Source organism: Rhinoraja longicauda, chromosome 23, assembly GCF_053455715.1.
Source record: "Rhinoraja longicauda isolate Sanriku21f chromosome 23, sRhiLon1.1, whole genome shotgun sequence".
NCBI classification, from domain to species: Eukaryota; Metazoa; Chordata; class Chondrichthyes; order Rajiformes; family Arhynchobatidae; genus Rhinoraja; species Rhinoraja longicauda.
The window spans coordinates 36,637,363-36,650,162 of NC_135975.1; the positions used below are offsets into that span (position 1 = coordinate 36,637,363).

The 12,800-nt window shown below is 51.0% G+C and overlaps 1 protein-coding gene across 1 annotated transcript in view; it reads left to right on the forward strand.

Annotated features, from left to right (window-relative positions):
* LOC144605046 (dynein axonemal heavy chain 3-like) overlaps nt 1–12,800 on the forward strand; it is a 345,711-nt gene that overhangs the window by 177,414 nt on the left and 155,497 nt on the right. Inside the window, exons 41-43 of the mRNA XM_078420087.1 lie at nt 4,165–4,182; nt 8,422–8,660; nt 11,093–11,242. Of these exons, the coding sequence (XP_078276213.1) occupies nt 4,165–4,182; nt 8,422–8,660; nt 11,093–11,242 (407 nt within the window). The remainder of the gene's footprint in view (nt 1–4,164; nt 4,183–8,421; nt 8,661–11,092; nt 11,243–12,800) is intronic.

A 12,800-nucleotide genomic window follows, 5' to 3' on the forward strand; every position in this document is an offset into this window, starting at 1 on the left:
CTGGCAGTCATACTCTCCAAACAAAGCCCCGCGCTCGGCTACTAAACCTACCGCCCGGCCGCTACTCCAACCGCTCCAACCGCCCACCCAAAAGAACTGAGTGATCTCCTGGGAGAGGCGAAAAACCGGATAAAAAACCCAGGCCAATTTGGGAAAAAATCCGGGAAATTCTTCTCCGACCCCAAGCTAGGCGATCGAAACTAGTCCGGGAGATCACACAGGTCTTACTCCTTACTATCCCCACACAATCCCCACACACTACTTCCCAAGCAACACAGCTTCTTGCTGCTGCTACTGCTGATTGCTGCTGCTGCTGCTGCTGCTGCTGCTACTGCTGATTGCTGCTGCTATGCTGATTGATTTTTACATATACAAATACTTTTATTCAGAAAATAAAAACAAACACACCAAAGGGTAACACGATCCAAACTGCCTTTCTGGCAATTTACAAAACGACAGTCATCGATTTTTAAATAATGTCGTCATCATCAGTATTACACTCGACTCCCCGCGGCGACCAGCGTTCACGGAAGCCTCTAGCGTCCCCGTGGACACCGCGTGTGTGTTCCCTCTCCAGGGTCACGCGAGCACGGACACGGGCCTGGAGAGGGGCGGGCAGCCGACCCATGTGTGGCTGTCGACTACCCGCTGCCTGGACCCGCGAACGGCCATCTTGGTCAGGCCCAGGAGCAGACCGACAGGGAGACCCTCCCAGCCCTCCCCCCTCTGTACTGGGTGCCCAAATATCAGGAGCGTGGGGTTAAAATGGAGCCAAAACTTGAGGAGCAGCCCCTTCCTCAATATAACCATGGGAGACCATCACCTGGAAACATCCTGAATCCCTGAAACGTTTGGCAGGGGAGGGAGGGAGAGCTGGACCCTGGCTGGCAGTCGGACCAGTGAGGCAGGGTAGGGAAGGGCCCTGGCTGGCAGTCTTGGACCAGTGAGGCAGGGTAGGGAGAGCTGGACCCTGGCGGGCAGTCTTGGACCAGTGAGGCAGGGCAGGGTAGGGAGAGCTGGTCCCTGGCTGGCAGTCGGACCAGTGAGGCAGGGTAGGGAGAGCTGGTCCCTGGCGGGCAGTCTTGGACCAGTGAGGCAGGGTAGGGAGAGCTGGACCCTGGCGGGCAGTCTTGGACCAGTGAGGCAGGGCAGGGTAGGGAGAGCTGGTCCCTGGCGGGCAGTCTTGGACCAGTGAGGCAGGGTAGGGAGGGAGAGCTGGACCCTGGCGGGCAGTCTTGGACCAGTGAGGCAGGGTAGGGAGAGCTGGACCCTGGCGGGCAGTCTTGGACCAGTGAGGCAGGGCAGGGTAGGGAGAGCTGGTCCCTGGCGGGCAGTCTTGAACCAGTGAGGCAGGGCAGGGTAGGGAGAGCTGGTCCCTGGCGGGCAGTCTTGGACCAGTGAGGCAGGGTAGGGAGGGAGAGCTGGATCCTGGCTGGCAGTCTTGGACCAGTGAGGCAGGGTAGGGAGAGCTGGTCCCTGGCGGGCAGTCTTGGACCAGTGAGGCAGGGTAGGGAGGGAGAGCTGGACCCTGGCGGGCAGTCTTGGACCAGTGAGGCAGGGTAGGGAGAGCTGGTCCCTGGCGGGCAGTCTTGGACCAGTGAGGCAGGGTAGGGAGAGCTGGTCCCTGGCGGGCAGTCTTGGACCAGTGAGGCAGGGTAGGGAGGGAGAGCTGGTCCCTGGCGGGCAGTCTTGGACCAGTGAGGCAGGGTAGGGAGAGCTGGACCCTGGCGGGCAGTCTTGGACCAGTGAGGCAGGGTAGGGAGGGAGAGCTGGACCCTGGCGGGCAGTCTTGGACCAGTGAGGCAGGGTAGGGAGAGCTGGTCCCTGGCGGGCAGTCTTGGACCAGTGAGGCAGGGTAGGGAGGGAGAGCTGGACCCTGGCGGGCAGTCTTGGACCAGTGAGGCAGGGTAGGGAGGGAGAGCTGGATCCTGGCTGGCAGTCTTGGACCAGAGAACGTGATCTGCAAATAAGTCGTTGACAATTTAAGATCAAAATGAAGAGGAATGTCATCATTTGGGGTGCAGCGAACCTTTGGAATTGTCTTCCCCAGAGACCCATTGATGCTCACTGGTTGCATTCCTTCATAGAACAAGAACTGGCCCTTCAGCCCATTGTGTGTGAACCTACTGAGTGTCAGGACTTGAGCTATCGGTAGAGGATCAACAGGCTGGGACACAACTCCTGTGTAGTGCAGGAGGATGAGAGGTGATCTTATAGAGGTGCATCAAATCATGAGAGGAATAGATTAGGTAAACAAACACACAGAGTCTCTCGCGCAGAGTAGGGGAATCGAGAAGCAGAGGACGGAGGTTTAAAGTGAAGGAGAAAAGATTTAATAGGAATCTGAGGGTTAACCTGTTCACACAAAGGGTGGTGGGTGTATGGAACGAGCTGTCAGAGGAGGTAGGTTCGGCCGCGGGGCCTTCCATCGCCCGGCTCGGCCGCGAGACGTTTCAGCGCCCGGTGCGACTCGGCCGCGGGGACTTCCATCCCCTTGCGGGGACTGTGCGGGTCGGTCAGGGACGAGCTGTCTGTCCGTGGGCAAGAGAGTGGAAGTTTTGTTGCCTCCATCACAGTGAGGGGGTATTTGGAGTCACTGTGATGGACGTTTGTGTTGGGGTCATGTGTCTTGTGTTCTTTTTTTTTGTGTGACTGCTATGTAATTTCGTTCGGTACCTTGGTACCGAATGACAAATAAAGCTCTGTGTTGTTGACTGTTAGTTGAGGCAGGGACTATTGCAACAATTAGACAGGTTCATAGATGGGACAGGTTTGGAGGGATATGGGCCAAATGCAGGCAGGTGGGACTAGTAGAGATGGGGCATGTTGGTCGGTGTGTGCAGGTGGGACTAGTGTAGATGGGGCATGTTGGTTGGTGTGGGCAAGTTGGGCTGAAGGGCCTGTTTCCATGCTGTATCACTCTATGACTACATCTATGTGACCACCATGATGCCGATTTAACTAATCATATCCATAGGCATCCATTCACTGCCTGTTCATATTCCTATCTAACTCGCCCATAAACATTGCCATGGTATCTGCCTCCACCCCTTCTCCTGCCAGCGGGCTCCACTCTGTCAACCAGAGTCTCAAACAACATCTTCCACCACATCTTCTGCTTCCTACCATGAAGCCAATTCTATATCCAGTTACCTAGCTCTCTATGGATCCCATGCAATCTAACCTTCCAGAGCAGCCTACCATGTGGAACCTTTCCAAAGGCTTTCCTGAAGTCCATATATACTATGTCTATGCCCCTACCCTCATCAACTTATATAGATTGCTGAATAAGAAATATTCATTACATCTCACAATTAGCAGGACCTGAGTGTGAAATACTGCAGGAATGGTAAATAATGGCGCCAGGACCCGTGGTCCATCCTGACTATGGGTGTGGAGTTTATACTCTCCCCGTGACCTGCGTGGGTTTTCTCTGGGTGCTCCGGTTTCCTCCCACACTCCAAAGACGTACAGGTTTGTAGGTTAATTGGCTTGGCTAAAAATAGTAAATTGTCCCTAGTGTGTGCATTCACTAGAGTTTAGAAGGATGAGAGGGGATCTTATAGAGACGTATAAAATTATGAAAGGACTGGACAAGGAACTGCATTTTTCCCATTCAGGAAAAATGTTCCCAATGTTGGGGGAGTCCAGAACCAGGGGACACAGTCTAAGAATAAAGGGGAGGCCATTTAAAACTGAGGTGAGAAAAAACTTTTTCACCCAGAGAGTTGTGAATTTGTGGAGTTCTCTGCCACAGAAAGTAGTGGAGGCGAAATCGCTGGATGGATTTAAAAGAGAGTTAGATAGAGCTCTTGGGGCTAGTTGGAACCAAGGGATATGGGGAGGAGGCAGGCACGGGTTACTGATTGTGGATGATCAGCCATGATAACAATGAATGGCGGTGCTGGCTCGAAGGGCCAAATGGCCTCCTCCTGCACCTATTTTCTATGTTTCTATGGTAGTGTTAGTGTGCGGGGATCACTGGTTGGTGTGGACTTGGTGGGCTGAAGGGCCTGTTTCTGCACTGTATCTCTAAACTAAACTAAAACAAAAATCTGATATGCCTGTCCTTGAGCTACCAATCCTAATCGAACTGTTCTTTCTCTGTTGCATTCTGCTGTGGGCGTCCTCGTGTGTGGCCTTCACCTGCATTGGCATTGACAGGCTAACAGTCTCCTGCAGGTATGTGACATGGGCCCACGCAAACATTCATGCCCACGTTCCACTGAGCAAAGTGCAGACTGGCCGACCGCTTCACTGAACACCTCTGCCCAGTCCGCCTTGGCCTACGCGATCTATCGGTTGCCAAACACTTTATCTCCCCCTCCCATTCCCACACTGACCTTTCTGTCCTGGGCCTCCTCCACTGTCAGAGTGAGGCTCAGCGCAAATTGGAGGAACGGCACCTCATATTTCGCTTGGGCAGCTCACACCCCAGCGGTATGAACATTGATATCTCTAACTTCAAGTAACCCTTGCATCCCCTCTCTCACCGCCCCTCCCCCACCCTAGTCACCGTACTAGTTTCACTGTCGTCCTGCTGAGGTTCACTGTTTCACTCGTTGTCACCTTCCCCACAGCCAACAATGGACCATTGTGGGCTCCACCTTTCCTTGATCATCATTGCTGGCTTTATAGTGTAAGAAAATAACTGCAGATGCTGGTACAAATCGAAGGTATTTATTCACAAAGTGCTGGAGTAACTCAGCAGGTCAGGCAGCATCTCAGGAGAGAAGGAATGGGTGACGTTTCAGGTCGAGACCCTTCTTCATGGCTTTTATTCCTTTGTTCTTTGTACCTTTTCAACCCTCTCCCCTTACACTCAGTCTAAAGAAGGTCTCGACCCGAAACGTTACCTATTGCTTCTCTGCAGAGCTGCTGCCTGACCCTCTGTTTATGCAGCGTGACCTGCATGGGTTTTCTCCTTGATTTTTTGTTTCCTCCCACACTCCAAAGACGTGCAGGTTTGTAGGTTAATTGGCTTGGTATAAAAAATGTAAATTGTCCTTAGTGTGTGTAGGATAGTGTTAATGTGCGGGATTCATTGGTCGGCACGGACTCAGTGGGCTGAAGGGCCTGTTTCATCGCTGTATCTCTAAACTGGATTAAAGTAAGGAAGTCTTCCTCTATTACTGTTTAACATGACTTAGCCAAAAGCTGTGGGTAGTGTCACCTAGTGAAGATAAGCTTGTAGACACAAAAAGTATCTCAGTGGGTCAGGCAGCAACTCTGCAGAACCTTCTTAAGATGAGATCACTTTAACTTGGCATCATGTTCAGCACAAACATTGTGGGCTGAAGGGCCTGTTCCTAGAAACATAACAAATAGGTGCAGGAGGAGGCCATTTGGCCCTTTGAGCCAGCACCGCTATTCATTGTGATCATGGATGATCATCCACAATCAGTAACCCGTGCCTGCCTTCTCCCCATATCCCTTGATTCCACTAGCTCCGAGAGCTCTATCTAACTCTCTTTTAAATTCATCCAGTGATTTGGCCTCCACTGCCCTCTGTGGCAGAGAATTCCACAAACTCACAACTCTCTGGGTGAAAAGGTTTCTTCTCACCTCAGTTTTAAATGGCCTCCTCTTTATTCTTAGGCTGTGTCCCCTGGTTCTGGCTGTACTGTTCTACGAAAGGTTTAGAGGAATGTGAGCCAAATGCGGGCAAATGAGACGAGGTTAGGCATCTTGGTCTGCAAGGACAGTCCATCTTTGTCTGCATGGACAAGTTGGGCTGAAGGGCCTGGGACAGTGCTTTGTGGTTGTACGGACATACTTGGAGTAGTTTTCACAGTGGGGCAGTAAAATGGAGACACAGGGAAGTGCAGCCGGTGGAATCGTGAAGGAAACACAAGATTGCTTTGTGTCGGATGGATCGGCTGGTGCTGAATTACAGTGAAGGTAGACACAAAATGCTGGAGTAACTCAGCGAGACAGACAGCATCACTGGAGAGAAGGAATGGGTGACGTTTCATGTTGTAATCCTTCCTTAGACTCTTAATTTGTTGCTTAAGGTGGCCCATCTAAGCTACTCGAGGTGCCCCATCTAAGCTACTCTTGAGGTGCCCCATCTAAGCTACTCGAGGTGCCCCATCTAAGCTACTCTTGAGATGCCCCATCTAAGCTACTCTTGAGATGCCCCATCTAAGCTACTCTTGAGGTGCCCCATCTAAGCTACTCTTGAGATGCCCCATCTAAGCTACTCTTGAGGTGCCCCATCTAAGCTACTCTTGAGATGCCCCATCTAAGCTACTCGAGGTGCCTCATCTAAGCTACTCGAGGTGCCCCATCTATGCTACTCTTGAGGTGCCCCGTCTAAGCAAGTCCCATTTGCCTGCATTTGGCCCATATCCCTCTAGACCTTTCAGAGAACATAGAACAGTACAGGCCCTTCAGCCCACGATGTCTGTGCTGTGCATAATGCCAAGATAAACTGATCTCACCTCATGAAGTGTCTTGACCTATCCTTCCTCAAACTAGGAGGAAGTTAGGAATACAAGGTCTGTTCCTCCAGTTTGTGCTGGGCCTCATTCTGACAATGGAGGAGGCCTAGGACAGAAAGGTCAGTGTGGGAGATAGGCACACTAAGCTGGAGTAACTCAGTGGCTCAGGCAGCATCTCTGGACAAAGGGAGTGGGTGACGTTTCGGGTCAAGACCCTTCTTCAGACTGAGAATCAGGGGAAAGGGAAACAAGAGATTTAGACGGTGATGTGGAGATATATAGAACAAATGAATAAAAGATATGCAAAGTAACAATGATAAAGGTAACAGGCCATTGTTAAAGGACATGTGGCTGTGGTAGCAAGTCTGGGTTAAACGTGGACCGAGAGTCAGAGAGCTGGAGTTATAATGGACCATGAACCGGGGGTCCAGTGGGCCTGTCTGCCAACAACCCCCCTCACCTATGTCCACCTATTACCCGGGTCTGAAGAAGGGTCTCGACTCGAAACATTACCTGTTCCTTTTTCTCCAGAGATGCTGCCTGTCCCAATGAGTTAGTAGTCAAGTCAAGTCAAGTCAATTTTATTTGTATAGCACATTTAAAAACAACCCACGTTGACCAAAGTGCTGTACATTTGATTAGGTTCCAATAGAAAAAAAAATGAAAACATACAGTAGTACGCAAACAGTTCACAGCGCCTCCTCAATGAGCCTCAAACGCTAGGGAGTAGAAATATGTTTTGAGCCTGGACTTAAAGGAGTCGATGGAGGGGGCAGTTCTGATCGGGAGAGGGATGCTGTTCCACAGTCTAGGAGCTGCAACCGCAAAAGCGCGGTCACCCCTGAGTTTAAGCCTAGACCGCGGGATAGTGAATAGCCCCAAGTCGGCCGATCTGAGGGACCTGGAGTTAGAGAGGGGGGTTAGAAGATTTTTGATGTAGGGGGGGGAGTGTCCATTTAGGGCTTTATACGTGAATAGGAGGAGCTTGAAGTTGATTCTGTACCGTACAGGGAGCCAGTGGAGAGAGGCCAGAATCGGGGTGATGTGGTCCCTTTTACGGGTACCCGTCAGGAGTCTCGCTGCGGCGTTTTGGACCAGTTGCAGGCGGGACAGGGAAGATTGGCTGATCCCAGTGTATAGGGAGTTGCAGTAGTCTAGGCGGGAGGAAATGAAAGCGTGAATGATTTTTTCTGTGTCGTCGAATTTGAGGAAAGGTTTGATTTTAGCTATGGTTCGAAGTTGGAAGAAGCTGGCTTTTACCACAGCGTTGACTTGCTTATCAAATTTTAATGCAGAGTCAAATATCATGCCGAGGTTTTTGACATGCGGTTTGACTAGGCAGGATAGGCTTCCAAGACTGCCTGTTATCAATTTGATGGAGTCGGGGGGGCCGAATAGGATGACCTCAGACTTGCTCTCATTTAATTGGAGGAAGTTCTGTGCCATCCAACATTTTATGTCCTCAAGGCAGTGTGAGAGGCTGTTTAAATTTGACTGGTTGTTGGGTTTCAGGGGGAGGTAAAGCTGAGTGTCATCGGCATAGCAGTGGAAAGAAATGCCGTGCCTTTGAATGATTTGGCCAAGGGGGAGCATGTATAGAGAGAAGAGAATGGTCGTATTAGCCGGGATATCCCGTATTTTGGGCTACATTAGTTTGCCCTGTACGGGACCGCCCTTGTCCCGTATTAGTAGGGTTGCCAACTTCCTCACTCCCAAATAAGGGACAAAGGGTGACGTCACTGCGCCGCGCCACAAGTGACCTCACCCAGCCAGTGGCCACGTGCTCCCGCTCCACCAATGGCGGCCGCCCGAGCCGGGCGGTGACGTCACCCTTTGTCCCGTGCTTGGGAGTGAGGAAGTTGGCAACCCTAGTTACTCGAGTACTTTGTGCGTACAAGCGTGTTTTGACTGGGTGACACAACGCGCGGCCTGGTTCCGTGTATCAGCAGGAGTGTAATGCTTGTCCTTGACATTGCAGCTGAACAACATCATCATCAACACCACTGAGACAGCGATGCAGACCTACTTCCTGGAGAAGCTGCTGCTGCAGGATAAGCCGTTGCTGTTGGTAGGCCCCACCGGCACGGGCAAGACGGCCATCACCAACAGCTTCCTGCGCCAGCTGCCCACCACCAAGTTCACCGTGTGTCAGATCAACTTCTCCGCACAGACCTCCGCCAACCAGACCCAGGACATCATCCTGGGCTGCCTCCAGAAGTGAGGACAGCTCACAGCTCACCACCATCATTCAGTGTAGAGATACAGCGCGGAAACTGGCCCTCCGGCCCACCCAACCCGTGCCGACCAGCGATCCCCACACACTAACACTATCCTACACACAGGAGGGACAATTTACAATTATACTGAAACCAATTAACCAACAAACCTGTACGTCTTTGGAGTGTGGGAGGAAACCGGAGCACCCGGAGAAAACCCACGCAGGTCACGGGGAGAACGTTCAAACTCCGTACAGACAGCACCCATAGTCGGGATGGAACCCGAGTCTCTGGCACTGTAAGGCAGCAACTCTACTGCTGCGCCACCGTGCCACCCAGAAATAAACTTTAGTTCAGACATAAAGAGACATAAAGGCCCTTCGGCCCACCGAGTCCGTGCCGACCAGTGATAGTACACTGGCACTATCCCACACCCTCATGGTGGCACAGCGGTAGACTGTTTACCCTCTCTGTACCTCTCATTTTAAATACTTCTGTCAGGTTGCTCCTCAGCCTGCACTGCTCCCGAGAACACAATCCACTTTTGTCCAACCTCCTCACAGATAATACTCCCAAATCCAGGAAACAACATGCTGGTGAATCTCTTCTGCCCTCTCTCTGAAGCCTCCACACCCTGTAATGGGGTGACCAGAACAGCACACTGCACTAAACGTGGTCAAATCAAAGTTTCATATAGATTCAGCCTAAAGAGAAGCAAGAAAGAGGGCAGGAGTGAAACAAGGATTTACCAGGATGTTGCCAGGACTCGAGGGCCTGAGCTATAGAGAGAGGTTAGGTAGGCTGGGACTCTATTCACTGGAGCGCAGGAGGATGAGGGATGATTTTATAGAGGTGTACAAAATTATGAGAGGAATTGATCGGGTAGACGCAGAGTCTCTTGCCCAGAGTAGGGGAATCTAGAACCAGAAGACATAGGTTGAAGATGAAGGGGGAAAAGATTTAATAGGAATCTGAGGGGTAACTTTTTCACACAAAGGGTGGTAGGTGTATGGAACAAGCTGCCAGAGGAGGTAGCTGAGGCTGGGACTATCCCAATGTTAAAGAACCAGTTGGATAATCATAAATCAAGCACCTCAGGAAGACATTATCTCTACTTCCTTAGAAGGCTCAGGAAGTTCGGCATGTCCCCTACAACTCTCACCAACTTCTACAGATGCACCTGAGAAAGTATTTTATCAGGATGCATCACAGCTTGGTTTGGGAACAGCTCCATCCAAGACTGCAAGAAATTGCAGAGAATTGTGGATGCAGCCCAGACCATCACACAAACCAACCTCCCTTCCATCGACTCCATCTACACCTCACGCTGCCTCGGCAAGGCCAGCAGCATAATCAAGGACCAGTCGCACCCTGGCCACTCCCTCTTCTCCCCTCTCCCATCAGGCAAAAGGTACAGAAGTGTGAAAACGCACACCTCCAAATTCAGGGACAGTTTCTTCCCAGCTGTTATCAGGCAACTGAACCATCCTACCACAACCAGAGAGCAGTGCTGAGCTACTATCTACCTCATTGGAGATCCTCGCACTGATATTTCCTGTACACTGTGGGTTGTAATCATGTATTGTCTTTCTGCTGACTGGTTAGCACGCAACATAAAGCCTTTCACTGTGCCTCGGTACACGTGACAATAAACTCAACTAAACTAAACTAGACGCACAAAGACAATTCAATCACAGCCAGCAGCAGATGAACAGATGTCCTGTTACCCTTTTGTTTCACTGAACACCTTTGCTCAGTCCGCCTGGACCTATCTGATCTCCCGGTTGCTAAACACTCCCCCTCCCATTCCCACACTGACCTTTCTGTCCTGGGCCTCCTCCACTATCAGAGGTGATTTCTGTAACTTCACGTAACCTTGCATCCCCTCTCTCTCCGCCCCTCCCCTCCCCACCCTAGTCGGTGGCCAGCTTCATTATCTTGTTGAGTCTCATGGTAACTGGTTTTCACCAAGCACATAGCCAACAGTGACCTGTTTCCTTTATCATTGATACTTTTTTGCATGTCTTTCATTCATTTGTTCTATATCGCTCTCCATCACCGTCTACATCTCTCGTTTCCCTCTTCCCCGACTCTCAGTTTGAGAAGGGTCTCGACCCGAAACATCTCCTATTCCTTCTCTCCAGAGGTGCTGCCTCTCCCACTGAGTTACTCCAGTTGTTTGTGTCTACCCTTTAGATCTCATTTTATTGTAATTATAGACAACAGACGATAGACAATAGGTGCAGGAGTAGGCCATTCGGCCCTTTGTGCCAGCACCGCCATTCAATGTGATCATGGCTGATCATCCACAATCAGTACCCCGTTCCTCCCCTCTCCCCATATCCCCTGATGCCACTATCATTAACAGCTCTATCTAACTCTCTCTTGAAAGCATTCATTGCCACCTGTTCTTTCACATCACCTCCATTGCAGGCGGAGGAGGAATGTTCACGGGGTGCAACCTCAGAAACAGCTGTGTGTGTTTGTGGACGACCTGAACATGCCGGCGAAGGAGAGGTACGGGGCACAGCCGCCTGTGGAACTGCTTCGACAGTGGATCGATCATGGCTACTGGTTCAACAGGTACACTCAGCCTCACCCCAGCACCCCACCACCTGTAGCTCACACTCAGGGCTAGCAAGCTGCACCCCACAGAAGCCCATCTATCTGCGATATACAGCTGCATCTGCAGCTCCTTCCGACACCATAAAAGCAGAATACTCTTCCACAAGGGCGCAGCGGTAGAGTTGCTGCCGTACAGCACCAGAGACCCGGGTTCCATCCCGACTACGGGTGCTGTCTGTATGGAGTCTGTACGTTCTCCCCGTGACCTGCGTGGGTTTTCCCCAGGAGCTCGGGTTTCCTCCCACGCTTCAAAAACATACAAGTTTGTAGGTTAATTGGCTTTGGAAAAATTGCAAATTGTCCCCAGTGTGTGTAGGATAGTGTGAGTGTGCGGGGATCGTTGGTCGGCGCGGATTCGGTGGGCTGAAGGGTCTGTTTGCACGCTGTATGTATAAACTAAAAACGTGAAACAATCCATGTCTGTCCAATCCCTGTGCCTATCCATCAGTTCCTCTATGCCACAGTGGCATCATTTCATCTGCATAGTTGCTGTGTAAGGTCTTGTACACTCTGGTTCACTGTGGGCCTTGGGGGAACTGTTGGCTGTGAATGGCCTGTGCCGCTCCCAGAGCAGAAGGACCGTCGGGTGATTTTTGATACTTCGTTGGACCAGTCCCTCCTGCCTTCAGTAAAGAATATTGTTGGTCATTCTATCCTTTCCCCGAGCCACAGAAAACAGGAATACTGACCCTAAACAACTGTCCAACAGTTCATAAGTGATAGGAGCAGAATTAGGCCATTCGGCCCTTCAAGTTGACTCCGCTATTCAATCATGGCTGATCGATCTATCCCTCTGAACCCCATTCTCCCGCCTTATCCCCATAACCCCTGACACCCGTACTAATCAAGAATCTGTCAATCTCTACCTCAAAAATATCCACCGACTTGGTATCCACAGCCGCCCGTCTGTGACAATGAATTCCACAGATTCACCACCCTCTGACTAAAGAAATTCCTCCTCATCTCCTTCCTAAAGGTACGTCTTTTTATTCTAAGGCTGTGCCCTCTGGACTTAGACTCTCTCACTAGTTTAGTTTAGTTCAGAGATACAGCGTGGAAACAGGCCCTTCGGCCTACCAGGTCCGCGCCGACCAACGATCCCCGCATATTAACACTATCCTTCCACACTAGGGACAATTTACACATACACCAAGCCAATTAACCTACAAACCTGCACGTCTTTGGAGTGAGGGAGGAAACCGAAGATCTTGAAGAAAACCCACGCAGGTCACGGGGAGAACGTACAAACTCTGTACAGACAGCACCCGTAGTCGGAATGGAACCCGGGACTTCAGTGCTGTAAGGCAGCAACTCTGCACCATCCTCTCCACATCTGCTGGATCCAGGCCTCTATACCATCAGCTAGTGATTAGTACAGGTGTCAGGGGTTACAGGGAGAAGGCAGGAGAATGGGTTTGAGAGGAAAAAATAAATCAGCCATGTTTGAACGGTGGAGTAGATTTGATGGGCTGAACAGGCTAACTCTGCTCCAAGAACTGACCCCAGTGGGTCCGGC